Here is a 26,165-nt window from a genome sequence, read left to right on the forward strand (position 1 = left end):
TGAGGAGAAATGTCTTCACTCAGAGGGTGGTGAACCTGTGGAATTCTCTACTACAGAAGGCTGTGGAGGCCAAGTCACTGAATATATTTAAGAAGGAGATAGATAGATTTCTAGACACAAAAGGCATCAAGGGGTATGGGGAGAGAGCGGGAATATGGTATTGAGATAGAGGATCAGCCCTGATCATATCGAATGGCGGAGCAGGCTCGAAGGGCCGAATGGCCTACTCCTGCTCCTATTTTTCTATGTTTCTATGTCATCTGCTTTTTGTATGTTTATCAATAGGTGTTCAGTTCCTGGCACATTATTTCTGTTGTTGTATACCAATTAACACATGCTCTGTAGTGATGGCAGTGGGCAGATGACCCCATCTTTCAGAAGTTCAGGGCAAGTTCTCCTGGAGCACGTCGATCTGTGCAGGAACTCCTCCATGTAGAAAGGTTTGCACACAGCTGCTCTGAAGACTCTCCAACTAGAATTAGCCGGAGCAAATGCTGGTTTTCATAGGAGTCGTCCCGGCAGAGCTGTGCTTGCTTTTCAACAGGGGGCAGTCTAGTCCAGTGTTGGCAAATAGAAATCGCTGACAAGCCACAAGGCGACACCGTTTTATCCACATGCACTAATTGTAGTTATAAAACATCTTACACACAATACAGGTAAATGTACTATCACATCATGTGTATTTACTTAACAAACCTCTAGCACCATTCAGTAACAAAGGAAGTAAAGCACCCACAACGATCAAAGAACACTTGCCCACTCTCCTTTTTGTCTTATCATTTTACTAACAAACGCATCAAAAAGGTTAAAGTTCACATGCGTCTGCCGTGCGGATGAGTTATCGAGGTCACACGCCCAACGACGGTGTCTGTTACTCATTTTTAATTTGCTAATCAGAGATGCAGCTCGCCACATCTGGAATCCCAATTAGCCCCCTGTGGCTCATGGCTAAGTTATTGGACAACACTGGTCTAGTCTGATCTCCTTTCCCCTATCCATTTTATATTCTTGCTTTTCACTACTTGGTTCTTGAACCAAGTGCCTCAAACACAAACAGTGACAGTGAAACTCTGGTACTCTGTCACAATATACAAACAAGATTAGAAGAGAGGTGGGGGGTGGGAGAAATGGAAAATTGAGCAATTTGCAAAAGTATGAAAAATACTTCAATACAGAAATGTTGGTTCCTTTTAAGATCATTTGACATTTTAGAAAGATACAGTGCATTTAAAAAATATTCAAATATTTAACTTTTTAATAAACATTTTCACCTACATTAAAATATATTTTGGTTGGGAAGCTTTGTAAAATCTTTTGAACTTCCACCTTGGCCAACCAGCCAGCTTGAAAACTTGCGCAACTCCAGGACTTAGTAGTATCAGCGAAGATTATTTGAGAATTTGTGTGTATGTTAGGGGTTGCCAACCCTCCAGGATTGGCCTGGAGTCTCCAGGAATTGAAGATTCATCTCCAGGGCACTCATTGCGAGCAACACCCGGGAGAAAAATCATAGAGGCATTAAAATAAATTGTGTTTTTTTTTTCATTTTCTCTTTGAACACTTCTGTTAATGAGTTATAAAAGTATTGGAGACGGGGGAAAAAAGACCGAGAATCAAGCATCATCCAATAGGGTAATGAAGAGTCTTTTCGCCTTCCAAATGGCGTGATTCAAACCTCCAGGAATACAGTCAACCAGAGTTGGTAACCCTAGTGTGAGTGTGCGTAGGGGGAAAACTAAAATCCAACAATTTAAAAACACTTTTTTTATATATATATATCAAAAATATATAACTAAATGGCACAAACTATTTCTAATTACAAAAAGGGTAGAAAGGTCTTGTCTTCAGCTAAACTTACAGACACGTTTCTGAGTTCTTCGGGAGAGTTGACCATTTTGTAACCCAGCTGGGCCAGAGTCAAGTTGCAAATGTTCTGCACCAACTCGACCATGTCATAGTTAAGTTTGAACCTCCAGCCCTCGGCCGTGGCGGCTGAATCCCGCACCGTGGCGTACTTGTGGTTGCCCGAGGCGCCGGCCCCGCGGGTGTTGTTGAGGATCCACCGCTGCACGTTGCCGTCCACCGCGACCCCCAGGAACCGGTAGATCTCCTCCGTCTTCTTCTCGGGCTCCCTGGCCAGGTCCTCGTAGCGGACCAGCATGTACCTGCCCTTCAGCCAGCCGGGCCGGGCGAGCCCGGTGCCCGCCGAGTTGAGGAAGTCCTCGCAGGTGGCACTGAGGTGGGACGTGTCCAGGTTGTACGGTTTGCGGCCACTGTTCCGCCAGATCTTCCAGGCTCGGAAGCTCTCGGGGAAGGTGTCGATGCGGGAGGCCAGGATGCCCCGGGGGTCCCTCACCAGCTGGATGACCTTGAGGTTGAGCCGGGGGTCTTCCACCAGAGTGCGGAGGTCGCCGATCTCCGGGATCCTCACCGTCTTGATGGCGACGTGGTGCCGTCGGCCGCAGACCTGGGCGGCCAGGGTCAGGTTGAGGGCGCCGCACCTCCGGACGCACTCGCCTTCCTCCCAGCGCTCCACCGCCGCCTCCTGCTCCTGGTCTGGCTCCCCGCCGGGAGCGGGCGGCCGGGCGGCGCAGAGGGGTGGCGAGCACAGCGCCTTGCTGGCCCCCCGGCGGAAGAGCCGCTGGGTGCGGTGGTTGTCTGGCGCCGGCTTGACGTAGGTCTCCAGGTCGTGCAGCTGGCAGCCGAAGAGGCTGCGGAGCAGGTCGCGGTAGGCGCCCAGCAGCAGGCGCCGGCCGTCGCCAGCGGGGGAGGCGGGGTGTCGGATCCGCAGGCTGGTGTTGATGAGCGTGGTCTGCACGTGGTAGAGCGGCTCAAACAGGTAAAAGATGTCCGAGTGCTGGTTGAGCAGCTGCCCGATGAAGGAGGAGCCACTGCGGGTGGTGGCCAGGATTAAGATGTGGGTGACCGGTTGGGGTCGGGGTCGGGGGTCACAGGAGGCGGCTAGCCCCGGACCGCAGCCCGTGTGCTTGGGGATGCGGCAGATGGTGAAGGGTTTGGCGATGAATGTTCGGATCGCCGTGTACTGAACGGCCAGCGAGGCCACAACCAGCAGGAGTACCGCCTTCCAGGAGCACTCCATGGCTGTAGGCTTGAGTCCAGTCATTCAGTGTCCTGTGCTGTACCCTGCAACAACACAAAACCCAAAGGAAGTCATTGGCACAACCAACAGTCATTTAATTCTTCCGTCGAATATTACCCTCCCCTCCCCCAGCACTTTCTCCACCTTTAAATATTCTTCTTTCACATTTACAGGTTTTATTTTCCACCCCTTTTTTGCTGGACATAGGAACAGGAGTGGACCATTCAGCCCATCGAGCCTGTTCCGCCATTCAATCAGATCATGGCTGAGCTGTAAGCTCAACTTCATTTGCCCGCCTTTGCTCCATATCTCTCGATATCCTTGGCTGACAAAAATCTAGCGATCTGAGACTTTAAATGTAATCTAACCTGTGCCATCAAAGTTCGGCCATTGAAAACAGAACATGCTGCAAACAGGTTAACTAGGTTCTGATGAAGAGGTCCACACCTGAAAGCTTAACTCACTTCTTCTTTCTACAGATGCCGAGTGTTTCCAGCATCTTTTGTTTTATTTCAGAATTCCAGCATCCGCAGTTGTTTTTTTGGGGGGTTTTTTCTTTGAAAATGAAGAAAACAAGATCGGCCTAAATTCGACTGATTACAAGCTCCCAGCTTTGCAAGGCCAGCCTGCCATAGCCACCCAAGTAAAGTTATAATATTTGGCCAAATCTTGCTGGAAAAGTAACGGCGAGTTCGCAACGCATGCCGTTAGTAACGTGCAAATCGGCCAGCAAGTTCAGCGGATTAACATAGAAGATAGGAGCAGGAGTAGGCCATTCGGCCCCTCGAGCCTGCTCCGCCATTCAATGAGATCATGGCTGATCATCCAAATTCAGTACCCTGTCCCTGCCTTTTCCCCATATCCCTTGATCCCTTTAGCCTTAAGAAATATATCTAACTCCTTCTTGAATATATTTAATGAATTGGCCTCAACTGCCTTTTGTGGTAGAGAATTCCACAGGTTCACCACTCTCTGGGTGAAGAAATTCCTCCTCATCTCTGTCCTAAATGGCTTACCCCTTATCTTTAGACTGTGGCCCCTGGTTCTGGACTCCCCCGCCATCGGGAACATCCTTCCTGCATCTAGTCTGTCTAGTCCTGTTGGAATTTTATAAGTTTCAATGAGATCCCCTCTCATTCTTCTAAACGCCAGCGAGTATAAGCCCAATCGACCCAATCTCTCCTCATATGTCATTCCTGCCATCCCAGGTATCAGTCTGAATCTTCGCTGCACTCCCTCCATGGCAAGAACGTCCTTCCTCAGATAAGGCGACCAAAACTGCACACAATACTCAAGGTGCGGTCTCACCAAGGCCCTGTACAATTGCAGCAAGACATCCTTGTTCCTGTACTCGAACCCTCTTGCTACGCAGGCCAACATACCATTTGCCTTCTTAACCGCCTGCTGCACCTGCATGCTTACCTTCAGCGACTGGTGCACAAGAACACCCAGGTCGCTTTGCACTTCCCCTTCTCCCAATCTATTGCCATTCAAATAATAATCTGCCTTCCTGTTTTTGCCACCAAAGTGGATAGCCTCACATTTATCCACATTATAGTGCATTTGCCATGCTTCTGCCCAATCACCCAACCTGTCCAAATCATACTGGAGTTTCACGACATCCTCCTCACAGCATACCCTCCCACCCAGCTTTGTGTCGTCTGCAAATTTGGAGATATTACATCCAATTCCCTCGTCCAGATCATTAATATATATTGTGAACAGCTGGGGTCCTAGGACCGATCCTTGCGGTACCCCACTAGTCACTGCATGCCACTCGGAAAACGACCCGTTTATTCCAACTCTTTGCTTCCTGTCTGCCAACCAGTTCTCTATCCAAGTCAGTACCTTGCCCCCAATCCCATGTGCCTTAATTTTGCACGCTAATCTTGTATGCGGGACCTTATCGAAAGCCTTCTGAAAGTCCAAATACACCACATCCACTGGTTCTCCCTTATCTCTTTTACCAGTTACATCCTCAAAAAATTCCAGTAGATTAGTCAAGCACAATTTACCTTTTGTAAATCCATGTTGACTTTGTCCAATCCTGTCACTGTTTTCCAAGTGCTCTGCTATTACATCTTTTATAATGGACTCCAGCATTTTCCCCACTACCGATGTTAGGCTTACCAGTCTATAATTCCCCGCTTTTTCTCTACCACCTTTTTTGAATAGAGGGGCAACATTAGCTACCCTCCAATCTATGGGAACTGTTCCAGAGTCCATCGAATTCTGGAAGATGACCAGCAATGCATCTACTATTTCTAGGGCCACTTCCTTAAGTACCCTAGGATGTAGATTATCAGGCCCTGGGGATTTATTGGCCTTCAATCCCGTCAACTTCCCTAACATCATTTCCCTACAAATACTGATTTCATTCAGTTCCACCCTTTCATCAGACCCTATGTTCCCCGGCATCTCTGGGAGGTTATTTGTGTCCTCCTTTGTGAAGACAGAACCAAAGTATGTATTTAGTTGGTCTGCCATTTCTTTGTTCCCCATTATAAATTCCCCTGATTCTGACTGCTAGGGACCTATGCTTGACTTCACCAATCTTTTTCTCTTCACATATCTATTAAAGCTTTTACAGTCAGTTTTTATGTTCCCTGCAAGTTTACTCTCATATTCTATTTTCCTCTTCTTAATTAATCCCTTTGTCCTACTTTTTTGAATCCTAAACTGCTCCCAATCCTCAGGTTTACTGCTTTTTCTGGCCAATTTATATGTCCTCTCCTTGGTTCTTATGCTATCCCTAATTTCCCTTGTTAGCCATGGTTGAGTCACGTTTTTTGTTTTATTTTTATGCGAAACTGGGATGAACAAATTCTGTAGTTCATCCATTCGGTCTTTGAATGTTTGCCATTGCCTATCCACCGTTAACCCTTTGAGTGACGTTCCCCAATCAATCCTACCCAACTCGCGCCTCAGACCATCGTAGTTTCCTTTATTTAAATTTAGGACCCTAGTCTCTGAGTCAACGACTTCATTCTCCATCTTAATGAAGAATTCGATCATATTATGATCGCTCCGACCCAAGGGACCTCGTACAACAAGATTGCTAATTAATCCTTTCTCGTTACATAATTCCCAGTCTAAGATGGCCTGATCTCTGGTTGGTTCCTCGACATATTGTCCCAGGAAACCATCCCGTAAACACTCCAGGAATTCCTCCTCCACAGTATTGTTGCTAATTTGGTTAGACCAATCTATATGTAGATTAAAGTCACCCATGATGACTGCTGTGCCCTTATTGCACGCTTCTTTAATTTCCCATTTAATGCCATCCCCAACCTCTGCATTACTGTTTGGAGGTCTATATACCACTCCCACTAACGTTTTCTGCCCCTTAGTATTTCTCAATTCTACCCATACAGATTCCACATCATCAGAGCTAATATCCTTCGTTACAATTGTGTTAATCCCGTCTTTAACCAGTAATGCTACCCCACCTCTCTTTCCTTTTTGTCTATCATTCCTGAATATCAAATACCCCTGGATGTTGAGTTCCCAGCCTTGGCCATCCTTGAGCCACGTTTCAGTAATCCCAACCAAATCATATTCGTTTACCTCTATTTGCGCAGCCAATTCATCCACCTTATTACGAATGCTCCTCGCATTAAGACACAAAGCCTTCAGGCTTGTCTTTTTAATGCTCTTAGACCTATTAGAATTATTATTTACTGTGGCCACGTTTGATTTAAACCATTGATTTCTCTGACTGCCACTTTTGTTTTTCTCCTTCCTATCTTTTGCTTTTATCCTTGTTTTCCTTTCCTCTGTCTCCCTGCTCAGGTTCCCAACCCCCTGCCATTTTAGTTTAAACCCTCCCCCAGAGCACTAGCAAACGCCCCCCCTAGGACATCGGTTCCAGCCCTGCCCAGGTGCAAACTGTCCAGTTTGAACTGGTCCCACCTCCCCCAGAACCGGTTCCAATGTCCTAGGAACTTGAATCCCTCCCCGTTGCACCATTCCTCTAGCCACGTATTCATCTGAAATATCCTTCTATTTCTACTCTGACTAGCACGTGGCACTGGTAGTAATCCTGAGATTACTACCTTTGAGGTCCTATTTTTTAATTTACCTCCTAATTCCCTATATTCAGCTTTTAGGACCTCATCCTGTTTTTTACCTATATCGTTGGTACCTATATGCACCATGACAACTGGCTGTTCACCCTCCCTCTCCAGAATCCCCTGCAGCCGCTCTGAGACATCCTTGACCCTTGCACCAGGGAGGCAACACACCATCCTGGAGTCTCGTTTGCAGCTGCAGAAACGCCTATCTATTCCCATTACAATAGAATCCCCTATTACTATAGCTCTACCCCTCTTTTTCCTCCCCTCCTGTGCCGCAGAACCACCCCTGGTGCCAGGAAGTTGGCTGCTGCTGCTTTCCTCTGATAAGCCATCCCAACCAACAGCACTCAAAGTGGTGTATCTGTTTGAGAGGGGGATGTCCACAGGGGACCCCTGCACTACCTGCCTGCACCTAGTAGTCTGCCTGTTGGACACCCCTTCCCTTTCTGCCTGTCCAACCTCTACCTGCGGTGTGTCCAACTCCGTAAACGTGCTATTCACGATGTCCCGAGCACCGTGAACGCTCCAGTATGTATCCAGTCGCAGCTCCAGTGCCGCAATGCGGTCTGTCAGTAGCTGCAGCTGGATGCACTTCCTGCACATGTAGTTGTCAGGGACACAGGAAGTTTCCCTGAGTTCCCACATATCGCAGGAGGAACATACCACGTGGCCGGGCTGTCGTGCCATGATTACCCTTTAATTAATTGCAATTAAATTAAATCAATCGATCAATCTATCCCACTAATTACACTACATCACTGGGGCAGTAACTGGCTGTTTATCACTGGGACAGTAACTGGGCTGATTGTCACCGGGACAATAACTGGGGTGTTTATCACTGGGACAGTGACTGGACTGTTCATCACTGGGACAGTAACTGGGCTGTTCATCACTGGGACAGTAACTGGGCTAATTATGACACTGGCACAAAAACTCGGCTGTTTATTACACTGGCACTGTAACTCGGAGGTTGATCACTGACAAAGTAACTGGACTGTTTATGACTGGGACAGTAACTGGGCTGTTTATCACTGGGACAGTAACTGGGCTGTTCATCACTGGGACAGTAACTGGACTGTTTGATAGGCCATTGTCGGGAGCGGTGAGCGTGGAGTTTCAGTGAGCATTTAAACTCACTTTCGCGGGCTTCTTTACAGAAGCCAGTGTCGGGAGAGGTGAGACCGGAGATTCAGTGAGTATTTAAATCCACTTTCGTGGGCTTTTTTACAGAAGCCAGTGTCGGGAGCGGTGAAAGTGGAGTTTCAGTGAGTATTTAAACTCACTTTCGCGGGCTTTTTTTCACAGCCTTACCAATCTCACAGACCAGCGGCAGCGTTCCAGAGCCACGTCATGATTCAGAACTTGACGCGGACAGGAGGAAGCAGCTGATTGGGTGAGTGCGGCCAAGTGAGTATTTATACTACTCTATAGTTTGACAGTTAAGGTTCATAGTTTATAAAGTTTAGAAGGTCTTAATTTTGTGGTTATAGTTTCTAAGGTCTCTGTTGTGTAGCGGGGAGTGCTAGGAAACAAGGGCCCTTGAGTATATCATTTAGTTGTAGTATAATTGGTGGTACTGATTTAATTTAAATTAATTAAAGGGTAAGTCATGGCAGCAAAGCTCAGCCCCGTGGCATGCTCCTCCTGCACTATGTGGGAAATCAGGGACACTTCCTGTGTCCCTGACGACCATGTGTGTGGGAAGTGTATCCATCTGTAGCTACTGGCAGACCGCATTGTGGTGCTGGAGCTGCGAATGGATACATACTGGAGCATTCGCGATGCTGAGGACATCATGGATATCACGTTTAATCAGTTGGTCACACCGCAGGTAAAGGCTGCACAGGCAGGAAGGGAATGGGTGACCGCCAGGCAGAGTAGTAGGCGCAGGCAGGTAGTGCAGGGGTCCCCTGTGGCCATCCCCCTCTCAAACAGAAATACCGCTTTGGATATTGTTGGCTTATCGGGGGAAGGCAGCAGCAACCAACTTCCTGGCACCATGGGTGGTTCTGCTGCACGGGACAGGAGGAAAGAGAGCGGGAGTGCTATAGTGGTAGGTGATTCTATTGTAAGGGGAATAGATAGGCGTTTCTGCGGCCGCAAATGAGACTCTAGGATGGTATGTTGCCTCCCTGGTGCAAGGGTCGAGGATGTCTCGGAGCGGTTGCAGGGTATTCTGGAGGGGGAGGGTGAACAGCCAGTTGTCATGGTGCATATAGGTACCAACGGTATAGGTAAAAAATGGGATGAGGTCCTAAAAGCTGAATATAGGGAGTTAAGAGGTAAATTAAAAAATAGGACCTCAAAGGTAGTAATCTCAGCATTGCTACCAGTGCCACGTGCTAGTCAGAGTAGAAATAGGAGGATATTTCAGATGAGTACGTGGCTAGAAGAATGGTGCAAGGGGGAGGGATTCAAATTCCTGGGACATTGGAACCGGTTCTGCGGGAGGTGGGAGCAGTACAAACTGGACGGTTTGCACCTGGGCAGGACCGGGACCGATGTTCTAGGGGGGAGTGTTTTCTGGTGCTGTTGGGGAGGGTTTAAACTAAAATGGCAGAGGGTTGGGAACCTGTGCAGGGAGACAGTGGAAAGGAAAGCAAGGATAGAAGCAAAAGACAGGAAGGAGATAAGCAAAAGTGGAAGTCAGAGAAATCAAGGGTGTAAATCAAACATGGCCGCAGTAAACAGTAATTCTAAAAGTTCTAAGAGTGTTTAAAAAACAAGCCTGAAGGCTTTTTGTGTCTTAATGCGAGGAGCATTCGTAATAAGGTGGATGAATTAGCTGTGCAAATAGATGTAAACGGATATGATATAATTGGGATTACGGAGACATGGCTCTAGGGTGACCAAGGCTGGAAACTCAGCATCCAGGGGTATCCAATATTCAGGAAGGACAGGCCAAAAGGAAAAGGCGGTGGGGTAGCATTGCTGGTTAAAGAGATTAACACAATAGTAAGGAAGGATATTAGCTCTGATGATGTGGAATCTGTATGGGTAGAGCTGGGAAATACCAAGGGGCAGAAAACGTTAGTGGGACTTGTACACAGACCCCCAAACAGTAATGCTGAGGTTGGGGATGGCATTAAATGGGAAATTAGAGATGCATGCAATAAGGGCACAGCAGTTATCATGGGTGACTTTAATCTACATATAGATTGGTCTAACCAAATTAGTAACAATACTGTGGAAGAGGAATTCCTAGAGTGTATACGGGATGGTTTCCTGGACCAATATGTCGAGGAACCAACTAGAGATCAGGCCATCTTAGACTGGGTATTATGTAATGAGAAAGGATTAATTAGCAATTTTGTTGTGCGAGGCCCCTTGGGGAGGAGCGATCATAATATGATAGAATTCTTTATTAAGATGGAGAGTGAAGTAGTTGATTCAGAGACTTGGGTGCTGAATTTAAATAAAGGAAACTACGATGGTATGAGGCGCAAGTTGGCTTGGATGGATTGGGGAATGTTACTTAAAGGGTTGATGGTGAATAGTCAATGGCAAACATTTAAAGATCGCATGGATGAACTACAGAATTTGTTCATCCCTGTTTGGCATAAAAATAAAACAAAAAAGGTGACTCAACCGTGGCTAACAAGGGAAATTAGGGAAAGTATAAGATCCAAGGGGAGGACATATAAATTGGCCAGAAAAAGCAGCAAACCTGAGGATTGGGAGCAGTTTAGGATTCAGCAAAGGAGGACAAAGGGATTAATTAAGAGGGGGAAAATAGAGTAAGTTTGCTGGGAACATAAAAACTGACTGTAAAAGCTTCTATAGATATGTGAAGAGAAAAGGATTGGTAAAGTCAAGCGTACGTCCCTTGCAGTCAGAATCAGGGGAATTTATAATGGGAAACAAAGACATGGCAGACCAATTAAATACATACTTTGCTTCTGTCTTCATAAAGGAGGACACAAATAAACTCCCAGAGATGTCGGGGAACATAGGGTCTAATGAGAGTGAGGAACTGAATGAAATCAGTATTTGTAGGGAAATAGTGTTAGGGAAAGTGATGGGGTTGAAGGCCGATAAATCCCCAGGGCCTGATAATCTACATCCTAGGGTAATTAAGGAAGTGGCTCTAGAAATAGTAGATGCATTGCTGGTCATCTTCCAGAATTCTATAGACTCTGGAACAGTTCCCATGGATTGGAGGGTAGCTAATGTAACCCCACTGTTCAAAAACGGCGGTAGAGAGAAAATGGGGAATTATAGACCGGTAAGCCTGACATCGGCAGTGGGGAAAATGCTAGAGTCCATTATAAAAGATGTAATAGCAGAGCACTTGGAAAACAGTGACAGGATCGGACAAAGTCAACATGGATTTACAAAAGGTAAATCATGCTTGACTAATCTACTGGAATTTTTTGAGGATGTAACTGGTAGAATAGATAAGGGAGAACCAGTGGATGTGGTGTATTTGGACATTCAGAAGGCTTTCGATAAGGTCCCGCATAAGAGACTAGCGTGCAAAGTTAAAGCACATGGGATTGGGGGTAAGGTACTGACTTGGATAGAAAACTGGTTGGCAGACAGGAAGCAAAGAGTTGGAATAAACGGGTCTTTTTCTGAGTGGAAGACTGACTAGTGGGGTACCGCAGGGATCGGTCCTTGGACCTGAGTTATTCACAATATATATTAATGATCTAGACGAGGGAACTAGATGTAATATTTCCAAGTTTGCAGATGACACAAAGCTGGGTGGGCGTGTGTGCAGTGAGGAAGATGCAGAGAAACTCCAGTAAGATTTGGACAGGTTGGGCGATTGGGCAGATGCATGGCAGATGCAGTATAATCTGGATAAATGCGAGGTTATCCACTTTGGTGGCAAAAACAGGAAGGCAGATTATTATCTGAATGGCAATAGATTCAGACAATGGAAAGTGCAACGAGACCTGGGTGTCCTTGTGCACCAGTTACTGAAGGTAAGCATGCAGGTGCAACAGACGGTTAAGACAGTACATGGTATGCTGGCCTTCATAGCGAGAGGATTCGAGTACGGGAGCAAGGATGTCTTGCTGCAGTTGTACAGGACCTTGGTGAGACCACACCTTGAGTATTGTGTGCAGTTTTGGTCGCCTTTTCTGAGGAAGGATGTTCTTGCCATGAAGGGAGTGCAGCAAAGATTCACCAGACTGATACCTGGGATGGCAGGAATGACGTATGAAGAGAGATTGGGTCGATTAGTCTAACATTTGCTAGAGTTTAGAAGAATGAGAGGGGGTCTCATTGAAACTTATAAAATTCTAACAGGACTAGACAGACTAGATGCAGGAAGGCTGTTCCCGATGGCGAGGGAGTCCAGAACCATGGGTCACAGTCTAAGGATAAGGGGTAAGCCATTTAGGACTGAGATGAGGAGGAATTTCTTCACCCAGAGAGTGGTGAACCTGTGGAATTCTCTACCACAGAAGACAGGTGAGGCCAATTCATTAAATATATTCAAGAAGGAGTTAGATATATTTCTTAAGACTAAGGGGATCAAGGGATATGGGGAGAAAGCAGCAACAGTGTACTGAATTTGGATGATCAGCCATGATTACATTGAATTGCGGAGCAGGCTCGAGGGGCCGAATGGCCTACTCCTGCTCCTATCTTCTATGTTTCTATGGGCTGTTTATCTCTGGGACAGTAACTGGGCTGTTTATCTCTGGGACAGTAACAGTGCCGTTTATCACTGGGCAGTTTATCACCGGGACAGTAAGTGTGCTGTTTATCACTGGGACAGTAACTAGGCTAATTATCACTGGGACAGTAACTGGACTGTTTGTCACCGGGAGAGTAAGTGTGCTGCTTATCTCTGGGACAGTAACTGGGTTGATTATCACTGGGAAATTAACTGGGCTGTTTATCACACTGGCATTGTAACTGAGAATTTGATCACTGGCACAGTAATTGGGATGTTTATCACTGGGACAGTAACTGGGTTGATTATCACTGGGAAATTAACTGGGCTGTTTATCTCTGGGACAGTAACTGGACTGATTATCACCGGGATACCAACTGGGCTGTTTATCACTGGGAGAGTAACTGGGCTGTTTATCTCTGGGACAGTAACTGGGCTGATAATCACTGGGACAGTAACTGGGCTAATTATCACTGGGAGAGTAACGGGGCAGTTTATCACTGGGACAGTAACTGGGCTGATTATCACACTGGGACAGTAACTGGGCTGTTTATTACTGGGACAGTAACTTGGCTAATTATCACTGGAACAGTAATGGGGCTAATAATCACCAGGACAGTAACTGGGCTGATTATCACTGGGACAGTAACTGGGCTATTTATCACTGGGACAGTAACTGGGCTGTTTATCACTGGGACAGGAACTGGTCTGTTTATCACTGGGACAGCAACTGGGCTATTTATCACTGGGACAGTAACTGGGCTGTTTATCACTGGGACAGGAACTGGTCTGTTTATCACTGGGACAGTAACTGGGCTGTTTTTTACTGGGACAGTAACTGGACTGGTTATCACTGGAACAGTAACTGGGCTGTTTATCACTGGGACAATAACTGGGCTGTTTATCACTGGGACAGTAAGTGGGCGGTTTATCACTGGGACAGTAAGTGGGCTGTTTATCACTGGGACAGTAACTAGGCCGTTTATCGCACTGCCACATTAACTGGCGGTTTATCACTGGGGCAGTAACTGGGCTGTTGATCACCGACACAGTAACTGGGTTGTTTATCACTGGGACAGTATCTGGGCTGATTAACATTTGGACAGTAACTGGGCTGTTTATCTCTGAGACAGTAACTTGGCTGTTCTTCACACTGGCACAGTAACTGGGCTGTTTGTCACTGGGACAGTAACTGGGCTTTTAATCACTGGGACAATAACTGGGCTGTTTATTACTGGGACAGTAACTGGTCTGTTTATCACTGGGACTGTAACTGGTCTGTTTATCACTGGGGCAGTAACTGGGCTATTTATCAGTGGAAAAGTAACTGGGCTGTTTATCACTGGAACAGTAACTGGGCTGTTTATCACTGGAACAGTAACTGGGCTATTTATCACTGGAACAATAACTGGGCTGTTTATTACTGCAACAGTAACTGGGCTGTTTATCACTGGGAGAGTGGTCTGTTTATCACTGGGACAGTAACCGGGCTGTTTATTACTGGGACAGTAACTGGACTGGTTATCACTGGGACAGTAACTAGGCCGTTTATCGCACTGCCACATTAACTGGCGGTTTATCACTGGGGCAGTAACTGGGCTGTTGATCACCGACACAGTAACTGGGTTGTTTATCACTGGGACAGTATCTGGGCTGATTAACATTTGGACAGTAACTGGGCTGTTTATCTCTGAGACAGTAACTTGGCTGTTCTTCACACTGGCACAGTAACTGGGCTGTTTGTCACTGGGACAGTAACTGGGCTTTTAATCACTGGGACAATAACTGGTCTGTTTATCACTGGGACTGTAACTGGTCTGTTTATCACTGGGACAGTAACTGATCTGTTTATCACTGGGACAGTAACTGGTCTGTTTATCACTGGGGCAGTAACTGGGCTATTTATCAGTGGAAAAGTAACTGGGCTGTTTATCACTGGAACAGTAACTGGGCTGTTTATCACTGGAACAGTAACTGGGCTATTTATCACTGGAACAATAACTGGGCTGTTTATTACTGCAACAGTAACTGGGCTGTTTATCACTGGGAGAGTGGTCTGTTTATCACTGGGACAGTAACCGGGCTGTTTATTACTGGGACAGTAACCGGGCTGTTTATTACTGGGACAGTAACTGGACTGGTTATCACTGGAACAGTAACTGGGCTGTTTATCACTGGGACAATAACAGGGCTGTTTATCACTGGGACAGTAACTGGGCTGATTATCACTGGGACAGTAAGTGGGCTGTTTATCACTGGGACAGTAACTAGGCTGTTTATCGCACTGCCACATTAACTGGCGGTTTATCACTGGGGCAGTAACTGGGCTGTTGATCACTGACACAGTAACTGGGTTGTTTATCACTGGGACAGTATCTGGGCTGATTAACATTCGGACAGTAACTGGGCTGTTTATCTCTGAGACAGTAACTTGGCTGTTCATCACACTGGCACAGTAACTGGGCTGTTTATCACTGGGACAGTAACTGGTCTGTTTGTCACTAGGACAGTAACTGGGCTGTTTATTACTGGGACAGTAACTGGGCTGTTTATCACTGGGACAATAACTGGGCTGTTTATCAGTGGAAAAGTAACTGGGCTGTTTATCAGTGGAAAAGTAACTGGGCTGTTTATCACTGGAACAGTAACTGGGCTGTTTATCACTGGAACAGTAACTGGGCTGTTTATCACAGGAACAGTAACTGGGCTGGTTATCACTGGGACAGTAACTGGGCTGTTTATCTCTGGGACAGTAACTTGGCTGTTCATCACACTCGCACAGTAACATAAGAACATAAGAAATAGGAGCAGGAGTAGGCCAATCGGCCCCTTGAGCCTGCTTCGCCATTCAATAAGATCATGGCTGATCTGATCCTAACCGCCAATCTACTATCACAGAACCATCTCCTGAATCTAACAGAATTAGACACATGAAATAGGAGCAGGATCAGGCTACACAGCCCCTGGGCCCGCTCCGCTACCCACAGGGCCATGACCGATCCGAACTTAGACTCATGTCCAAATTCCTGCCCGCTTCCCGTAACCCTTAATTCCCTTTACTTCTAGGAAACTGTCTATTTCTGTTTTAAATTTATGTAATGATGTAGCTTCTACAGCTTTTTGGGGCAGCATATTCCATGGACCTACCACCCTCTGAGTGAAGTAGTTCCTCCTCATCTCAGTTTTGAAAGAGCAGCCCCTTATTCTAAGACTATGCCCCCTAGTTCTAGTTTCACCCATCATCGGGAACATCCTCCCCGCATCCACCCGATCCAACCCCTTCACAATCTTATATGTTTCAATAAGATCGCCTCTCATTCTTCTGAACTCCAATGAGTAGAGTCCCAATCTACTCAACCTCTCCTCATATGTCCATCCCCTCATCCCCGGGATTAACCGAGTGAACCTTCTTTGTACTGACTCGAGAGCAAGTATGTCTTTTCTTAAGTATGGACACCAAAACTGTATGCAGTATTCCAGGTGCGGTCTCACCAATACCTTGTACAACTGAAGCACTACCTCCCTATTTTTATATTCTATCCCCCTAGCAATGAAAGCCAACATTCCATTGGCCTTCTTAATCACTTGCTGCACCTGTATACTAACCTTTTGAGTTTCGTGCACCAGGACCCCCAGATCCCTTTGTACTTCAGTACTTTGCAGTTTCTTGCCATTAAGATAATAACTTGCTCTACGATTTTTCCTGCCAAAGTGCATAACCTCACACTTTCCAGTATTGTTTTCCATCTGCCAAATCTCTGCCCACTTACTTAGCCTGTCTATGTCCCCTTGCAGGTTTTTTATGTCCTCCTCACTCACTAGTGATAAACTGGGCTGTTTATCACTGGAACAGTAACTGGGCTGTTTATCACTGGGACAATAGCTGGACTGTTTATCACTGGAACAGTAACTGGGCTGTTTATCACCGGGACAATAACAGGGCTGTTTATCACTAGGACAATAATTGGGCTGTACATTGCTGCGACAGTAACTGGGCTGTTTATTACTGGGACAGTAACTGGGCTGTTTATTACTGGGACGGTAACTGGACTAATTATCACTGGGACAGTAACTGTGATGTTTATCACTGGAAAAGTAACTTGTCTGTTTATCACTGGGACAGTAACTGGGCTGTTTATCACTGGAACAGTAACTGGGCTGTTTATCACTGGGACAGTAACTGGACTATTCATCTCTGGGACAGTAACTGGGCTGCTTATCGCTGGGAAAATAATTGCGCTGTTTATCACTGGGACAGTAACTGGGCTAATTATCTCTGGGACAGTAACTGGGCTGTTTATCACTGGGACATTAACTGGGCTGTTTATCACTGGGACAGTAACTGGGCTGTTTATCACTGGGACAGTAAGTGTGCTGGTTATCTCTGGGACAGTAACTGGGCCGTTTATCACTGGGACATTAACTGGCTGTTTATCTCTGGGACAGTAAGTGTGCTGTTTATCACTGGGACAATAACTGGTCTGTTAATCATTTTCTTCTTAGGCAGTCCCTCGGAACCGAGGATGACTTGCTTCCACATTAAAAATGAGTTCGCAGGTGACTGATGAGTCCAATGCGCACCTATAGTCTCTGTCACAGGTGGGGCAGACGGTGGTCGAAGGGGCGGTTGGGTGGGGTGCTTGGGTTGATGTGTGCTCCTTGTGCTGCCTGCGTATCACTTCCGCTTGCTCCCGGCGAAGAGGCTCGAGCTGTTCGGCGCCTTCCTGGATGCTTCTCCTCCACGTTGTGCGGTATTGGGCCAGGGATTCCCAGGTGTCAGTGGGGATATTACACTTTTTCAAGGAGGCTTTGAGGGTGTCCTTGAAGCATTTCCTCTGCCCACCTGGGGCTCTCTTGCCGTGCCGGAGCTCCGAGTAGAGCGCTTGTTTTGGGAGTCTCGTATCGGGCATGTGGACAATGTGACCCGTCCATCAGAGTTGATCGAGCGTGGTCCAAGCTTCGATGCTGGGGATGTTGGCTGAGCAAGAACACTGACGTTGGTGCGCCTATCCTGCCAATGGATTTGCAGGATCTTGCGGAGGCAGCGTTGGTTGTACCTCTCCAGTGCTTTGAGGTGCCTGCTGTACATGGTCCATGTCTCTGAGGCATACATGGGTGGATATCACTGCTGCTCTGTAGACCATGAGCTTAGTGCCGGGTTTGAGGTCCTGGTCTTCAAACACTCTCTTCCTCAGGCGACCGAAGGCTACACTGGCACACTGAAGGCGGTGTTGGACTTCGTCGTCGACGTCTGCCCTTGTTGACAGTAGGCTCCCAAGGTATGGAAAATGGTCCACGTTGTCCAAGGCCTTGTCGTGGATTTTGATAATTGGTGGGCAGTACTGTGTGGCGGGGGCAGGTTGGTAGAGGACCTTTGTCTTACGGATGTTTAGTGTAAGGCCCATGCTCTCGGTGAAGGTGTTGATGACGGTTTGGAGTTCAACCTCTGAGTGAGCGCAGATGCGAGCGTCGTCTGCATACTGTAATTTGACGATGATGGGACGACCTTGGATCTCGACTGGAGACGATGGAGGTTGAACAGTTTCCCGTTTGTTCTGTAAATTAGCGCCACTCCAGTGGGGAGCTTACTGAGGGTGAGATGGAGCATTGCAGCCAGGAAGATCGAGAAGAGCACTGGTGCGATGACACAGCCTTGCTTGACCCCGGTTTGTACGTGAATTGGGTCTGTGGTAGAACCGTTGGTCAGGATCACGGCTTGCATGTCATCGTGAAGCAGGTGGAGGATGGTGACAACTTTTGAGGGCAGCCGAATTTGAGGAGGACACTCCATAATCCCTCACGGTTGACAGTGTCGAAGGCCTTTGTGAGATCAAAGAAGGCCATGTACAGCTGTTGGTGCTGTTCCCTGCTTTTCTCTTGTAATTGACGTGCGGTGACAATCATGTACATTGTGCCCCTTAGTGGGCAGAATTCGCATTGCGACTCTGGGAGGAGCTCTTCGGCCACTGAGAGAAGGCGATTGAGGAGGATTCTTGCGATGACTTTCCCTGTGGCAGACAGTAGGGAAACTCCTCTGTAATTACCACAATCGGACTTGTCACCTTTCTTGAAGATGGTCACAATTACGGCACCTCTGAGATCCCTTGGCATGCTCTCCTCCTTCCAGATAAGAGAAAGGAGTTCATGAATTCACGCCAGTAGTGCGTCTCTGCCATGCGTTAGTGCTTCGGTGGGGATTCCATCTGCTCCTGAGGCCTTGTTGTTCTTCAGTTGTCCCAGTCTCTTAATCACCGGGACAGTAACTGGGCGTATTATCACTGGAAATATAACTGGGCCGTTTATCACACTGCCACAATAACTGGGCTGTTAGTCACTGGGAGAGTAAGTGTGCTGTTTATCACTGGGACAGTAACTGGGCTGTTTATCACTGGGACAGTAACTGGGCTGTTTGTCCCTGGGTCTATTACTGGTGTATTCATGACTGGGACAGTAACTTGGCTGTTTATCACTGGGACAGTAACTGGGCTGTTTAGCACTGGGACAGTGAAAGTGTGCTGTTTTTCACTATCAGTAACTGGGCTATTTATCACCAGGAAAGTAACTGGGCTGTATATCACACTGGGACAGTAACTGGGTTGTTTATCACTGGGACAGTAACTGGGCTATTGATCACTAGGACTGCAACTGAGCTGTTTAACACTGGGACAATAACTGGGTCATTTATCACTGGCACAGTAACTGGGCTGTTTATCACTGGGACAGTAACTATGCTATTTATCACTGGGACAGTAACAGAGCTGTTTATCACTGGCACAGTAACTGGGCAGTTTATCACTGGGTCTATAACGGGTCTGTTCATCACTGGGACGGTAACAGAGCTGATTATCACTGGGACCGTAACTGGGCTGATTATCACTGGGACAGTAACTGGGCTGATTATCACTGGGACAGTAACTTGACGGTTCATTACTGGGACAGTAACTGGGCTGTTTATGACACTGGCACTGTAACTCGGAGGCTGATCACTGGCACTGTAACTCAGAGGTTGATCACTGACACAGTAACTGGGCTGTTTATCACTGGGACAGTAACACTGCTGTTTATCACTGGGACAGTAACTGGGCTGTTTATGACACTGGCACAAAAACTGGGCTGTTTATTACACTGGCACTGTAACTCAGAGGTTGATCACTGGCACAGTAACTGGGATGTTTATCACTGGGACAGTAACTGGGCTGTTGATCACTGACATAGTAACTGGGCTGTTTATCACTGGGATAATAACTGGGCTGATTATCACGGGGACAGTGTCTGGGCTGATTATCATTGGGAAAGTAACTGGGCTGATTATCACTGGCACAGTAAATGGGATGATGATCACTGGAACACTAACTGGGCTGTTTATCACACTGGGACATTAACTGGACTGTTTATCACTGGGACAGTAAGTATGCTGTTTATCACTGGGACAGTAACTGGACTGTTACTCACTGGGACAGCAACTGGGCTGTGTATCACACTGGCACAGTAACTTGTCTGTTTATGACTGGCACAGTAACTGGGCTGTTTATCACACTGGCACTGTAGCTGGGCTGTGTATCCCACTGGCAGAGTAACTGAGCTGTTTATCACTGGGACAGTAACTGGTCTGTTTATCTGGGATGGTAACTAGGCTGTATATCACTGGTACAGTAACTGGGCTGTATATCATAGGGGCATTGTAACTTTGAAGTTCATCACTGGCACAGTAACTTGGCTAATTATCACTGAGACAGTAACTGGGCTGTTGATCACTGACTCAGTAACTGGGCTGTTTATCACCAGGACAGTAACTGGGCCATTTATCGCACTGCCACATTAACTGGCTGTTTGTCACTGACACAGTAACTGGGCTGATTTTCACCGGGAAAGTAACTGGGCTGTTTATCAATGGAACAGCAACTGGTCTGTTTATCACACTGGCACAGTATATTGGCTGTTTATCACTGGGTCTAAAATTGGGCTGTTTATCACTGGCACAGTAAATGGAATGATGATCACTGGGATACTAACTGGGCTGTTTATCACACTGGGACAGTAACTGGGCTGTTTATCACTGGGACAGTAACTGGGCTGTTTATCACTGGGACAGTAACTGGTCTGTTAATCACTGGGACAGTAACTGGGCTGATTATCACCGTGACAGTAACTGGGCTGTTTATCACACTGGGCCAGTAACTGGGCTGTTTATCACTGGGACAGTAACTGAGCTGTTACTCACTGGGACAGGAACTGGGCTGTTTATCACACTCCAATAGTAACTGGGTTGTTTATCACTGGAATAGTAACTGGGCTTTTCATCACTACGACAGTAACTAGGCTGTTTATCACCAGGACAGTAACTGGGCTGTTTATCACTGGGACAGTAACTGAACTGTTCATCACTGGGACAGTAACTGGGCTGTTTATGACACTGGCACAAAAACTGGGCTGTTTATTACTCTGGCACTGTAACTCGGAGGTTGATCACTGGCACAGTAACTCAGAGGTTTATCACTGGGACAGTAACTGGGCCATTTATCGCACTGCCACATTAACTGGCTGTTTGTCACTGACACAGTAACTGGGCTGATTTTCACCGGGAACGTAACTGGGCTGTTTATCACTGGGACAGCAACTGGTCTGTTTATCACACTGGCACAGTATATTGGCTGTTTATCACTGGGTCTAAAATTGGGCTGTTTATCACTGGTGCAGTAAATGGGATGATGATCATTGGGACACTAACTGGGCTGTTTATCACAATGGGACAATAACTGGGCTGTTTATCACTGGGACAGTAAGTATGCTGTTTATCACTCGGACAGTAACTGGGCTGTTACTCACTGGGACAGCAATTGGGCTGTGTATCATATTGGCACAGTAACTTGTCTGTTTATGACTGGCACAGTAACTGGGCTGTTTATCACACTGGGACAGTAGCTGGACTGTGTATCCCACTGGCAGAGTAACTGAGCTGTTTATCACTGAGACAGTAACTGGTCTGTTTATCACTGGGACGGTAACTGGGCTGTATATCATAGTGGCACTGTAACTTTGAAGTTGATCACTGGCACAGTAACTTGGCTAATTATCACTGGGACAGTAACTGGGCGGTTGATCACTGACTCAGTAACTGGGCTGTTTATCACTGGGACAGTAACTGGACTATTCATCACTGGGACAGTAACTGGGCTCTTTATGACTCTGGCACAAAAACTGGGCTATTCATTACACTGGCGCTCGGAGGTTGATCACTGGCACAGTAACTGGGCTGTTTATCACTAGGACAGTAACTAGGTTGCTTATCACTGGTACAGTAACTGGGCTGTATAGCATAGTGGCACTGTAACTTTGAAGTTGATCGCTGGCACAGTCACTGGGCTAATTATCACTGACACAGTAACTGGGCTGTTTATCACAGTTACAATAACTGGGCTCTTTATCACTGGGACAGCAACTGGGCTGGTTATCACTGGGACAGTAACTGAGCTGTTTATCACTGGGACAGTAACTGGGCTGTTTATCACTGGGACTGCAACTGGGCTGATTATCACCAGGACAGTAACTGGGCTATTTATCACCGGGACAGTAACTGGGCTGTTTATCACTTGGGCAGTAACTGGACTGTTCATCACTGGGACAGTAACTGGGCTGTTTATGACACTGGCACAAAAACTGGGCTGTTTATTACTCTGGCACTGTAACTCGGCGGTTGATCACTGGCACAGTAACTGGGATGTTTATCACTGGGACAGTGACTGAGCTGTTTATCGCACTGCCACATTAACTGGCTGTTTGTCACTGACAGAGTAACTGGGCTGACTTTCACCGGGAAAGTAACTGGGCTGTTTATCACTGGGACAGCAACTGGTCTGTTTATCACACTGGCACAGTATATTGGCTGTTTATCACTGGGTCTAAAATTGGGCTGTTTATCACTGGCACAGTAAATGGGATGATGATCACTGGGACATTAACTGGGCTGTTTATCACAATGGGACAATAACTGGGCTGTTTACCACACTGGGACAGTAACTGGGCTGATTATCACCGTGACAGTAACTGGGCTGTTTATCAGACTGGGACAGTAACTGGGCTCTTTATCACTGGGACTACAACTGGGCTGTTTATCACTGGGACAGTAACTGGTCTGTTAATCACTGGGACAATAACTGGGCTGATTATCACCGTGACAGTAACTGGGCTGTTTATCACACTGGGACAGTAGCTGGGCTGTGTATCCCACTGGCAGAGTAACTGAGCTGTTTATCACTGAGACAGTAACTGGTCTGTTTATCACTGGGACAGTAACTGAGCTGTTACTCACTGGGACAGGAACTGGGCTGTTTATCACTGGGACAGTAACTGGTCTGTTAATCACTGGGACAGTAACTGGGCTATTTATCACCAGGACAGTAACTGGGCTGTTTATCACTGGGACAGTAACTGGACTGTTCATCACTGGGACAGTAACTGGGCTGTTTATGACACTGGCACAAAAACTGGGCTGTTTATTACTCTGGCACTGTAACTCGGAGGTTGATCACTGGCACAGTAACTGGGATGTTTATCACTGGGACAGTAACTGGGCCGTTTATCGCACTGCCACATTAACTGGCTGTTTGTCACTGACACAGTAAGTGGGCTGATTTTCACCGGGAAAGTAACTGGGCTGTTTATCACTGGGACAGCAACTGGTCTGTTTATCACACTGGCACAGTATATTGGCTGTTTATCACTGGGTCTAAAATTGGGCTGTTTATCACTGGCACAGTAAATGGGATGATGATCACTGGGACACTAACTGGGCTGTTTATCACAATGGGACAATAACTGGGCTGTTTATCACTGGGACAGTAAGTATGCTGTTTATCACTGGGACAGTAACTGGGCTGTTACTCACTGGGACAGCAATTGGGCTGTGTATCACACTGGCACAGTAACTTGTCTGTTTATGACTGGCACAGTAACTGGGCTGTTTATCACACTGGGACAGTAGCTGGGCTGTGTATCCCACTGGCAGAGTAACTGAGCTGTTTATCACTGAGACAGTAACTGGTCTGTTTATCACTGGGACGGTAACTAGGCTGTATATCACTGGTACAGTAACTGGGCTGTATATCATAGTGGCACTGTAACTTTGAAGTTGATCACTGGCACAGTAACTTGGCTAATTATCACTGGGACAGTAACTGGGCTGTTGATCACTGACTCAGTAACTGGGCTGTTTATCACTGGGACAATAACCGGGCTGATTTTCCCCGAGACAGTAACTGGGCTGTTTATCACTGGGACAGTAACTGGACTATTCATCACTGGGAAAGTAACTGGCCTCTTTATGACTCTGGCACAAAAACTGGGCTATTCATTACACTGGCACTGTAACTCGGAGGTTGATCACTGGCACAGTAACTGGGCTGTTTATCACTAGGACAGTAACTAGGCTGCTTATCACTGGTACAGTAACTGGGCTGTATAGCATAGTGGCACTGTAACTTTGAAGTTGATCACTGGCACAGTAACTTGGCTAATTATCACTGACACAGTAACTGGGCTGTTTATCACAGTTACAATAACTTGGCTGTTTATCACTGGGACAGCAACTGAGCTGATTATCACTGGGACAGTAACTGGGCTGTTTATCACTGGGACAGTAACTGGGCTGTTTATCACTGGGACAGCAATTGGGCTGATTATCACCAGGACAGTAACTGGGCTATTTATCACTGGGACAGTAACTGGGCTGTTTATGACACTGGCACAAAAACTGGGCTGTTTATTACTCTGGCACTGTAACTCGGAGGTTCATCACTGGCACAGTAACTGGGATGTTTATCACTGGGACAGCAACTGGTCTGTTTATAACACTGGCACAGTATATTGGCTGTTTATCACTGGGTCTAAAATTGGGCTGTTTATCACTGGCACAGTAAATGGGATGATGATCAATGGGGCACTAACTGGGCTGTTTATCACAATGGGACAATAACTGGGCTGTTTACCACACTGGGACAGTAACTGGGCTGTTTATCACTGGGACTACAACTGGGCTGTTTATCACTGGGACAGTAACTGGTCTGTTAATCACTGGGACAGTAACTGGGCTGATTATCACCATGACAGTAACTGGGCTGTTTATCACACTGGGACAGTAACTGGGCTGTTTATCACTGGGACAGTAACTAGGCTGCTTATCACTGGTACAGTAACAGGGCTGTATAGCATAGTGGCACTGTAACTTTGAAGTTGATCACTGGCACAGTAACTTGGCTAATTATCACTGACTCAGTAACTGGGCTGTTTATCACTGGGACAATAACTGGGCTGATTTTCACTGGGACAGTAACTGGGCCGTTTATCACTGGCACAGTAACTGGGCTGTTTATCACTGGGACAGTAACTGGGCTGATTATCACTGGGACAGCAACTGGGCTGATTATCACCGGGACAGTAACTGGGCTATTTATCACCAGGACTGTAACTGGGCTGTTTATCACTGGGACAGTAGCTGGACTGTTCATCACTGGGACAGTAACTGGACTGTTTATCACTGACACAGTAACTGGGCTGTTTATCACTGGGACATTAACTGGGCTGTTTATGACACTGGCACAAAAACTGGGCTGTTTATTACTCTGGCACTGTAACTCGGAGGTTGATAACTGGCACAGTAACTGGGATGTTTATCACTGGGACAGTAACTGGGCCGTTTATCGCACTGCCAGATTAACTGGCTGTTTGTCACTGACACAGTAACTGGGCTGATTTTCACCGGGAAAGTAACTGGGCTGATTATCACTGGGACAGCAACTGGTCTGTTTATCACACTGACATAGTATATGGGCTGTTTATCACTGGGTCTAAAATTGGGTTGTTTATCACTGGCGCAGTAAATGGGATGATGATCACTGGGACACTAACTGGGCTGTTTATCACAATGGGACAATAACTGGGCTGTTTATCACACTAAGACAGTAACTGGGCTGTTTACCACTGGGACTACAACTGGGCTGTTTATCACTGGGACAGTAACTGGTCTGTTAATCACTGGGACAGTAACTGGGCTGATTATCACCATGACAGTAACTGGGCTGTTTATCACACTAAGACAGTAACTGGGCTGTTTGTCACTGGGACAGGAACTGGGCTGTTTATCACACTGGGATAGTAACTGGGTTGTTTATCACTGGAATAGTAACTGGGCTTTTCATCACTACGATAGTAACTGGGCTGTTTATCACTGGAACAATAACTGGTCTGTTAATCACTGGGACAGTAACTGGGCTATTTATCACCGGGACAGTAACTGGGCTGTTTAATCACCGGCACAGTAGCTTGGATGATTATCACTGGGACAGTAAGTGTGCTGCTTATC

The 26,165-nt window shown here is 46.7% G+C and overlaps 1 protein-coding gene across 1 annotated transcript in view; it reads right to left on the reverse strand.

The window, feature by feature from the left end:
- Nucleotides 1-595: 595 nt before the first annotated feature.
- The window catches only part of chst1 (carbohydrate (keratan sulfate Gal-6) sulfotransferase 1), a 77,842-nt gene continuing 52,272 nt past the window's right edge, over nucleotides 596-26,165 (reverse strand). Inside the window, exon 2 of the mRNA XM_086008234.1 lies at nucleotides 596-3,144. Within this exon, the coding sequence (XP_085864360.1) occupies nucleotides 1,817-3,124 (1,308 nt within the window). The 5' untranslated portion in view covers nucleotides 3,125-3,144 and the 3' untranslated portion in view covers nucleotides 596-1,816. The remainder of the gene's footprint in view (nucleotides 3,145-26,165) is intronic.

This window comes from Somniosus microcephalus, chromosome 15, assembly GCF_052327205.1.
Source record: "Somniosus microcephalus isolate GS21.2 chromosome 15, FLI_Smic_1.0, whole genome shotgun sequence".
Taxonomy (NCBI): Eukaryota; Metazoa; Chordata; class Chondrichthyes; order Squaliformes; family Somniosidae; genus Somniosus; species Somniosus microcephalus.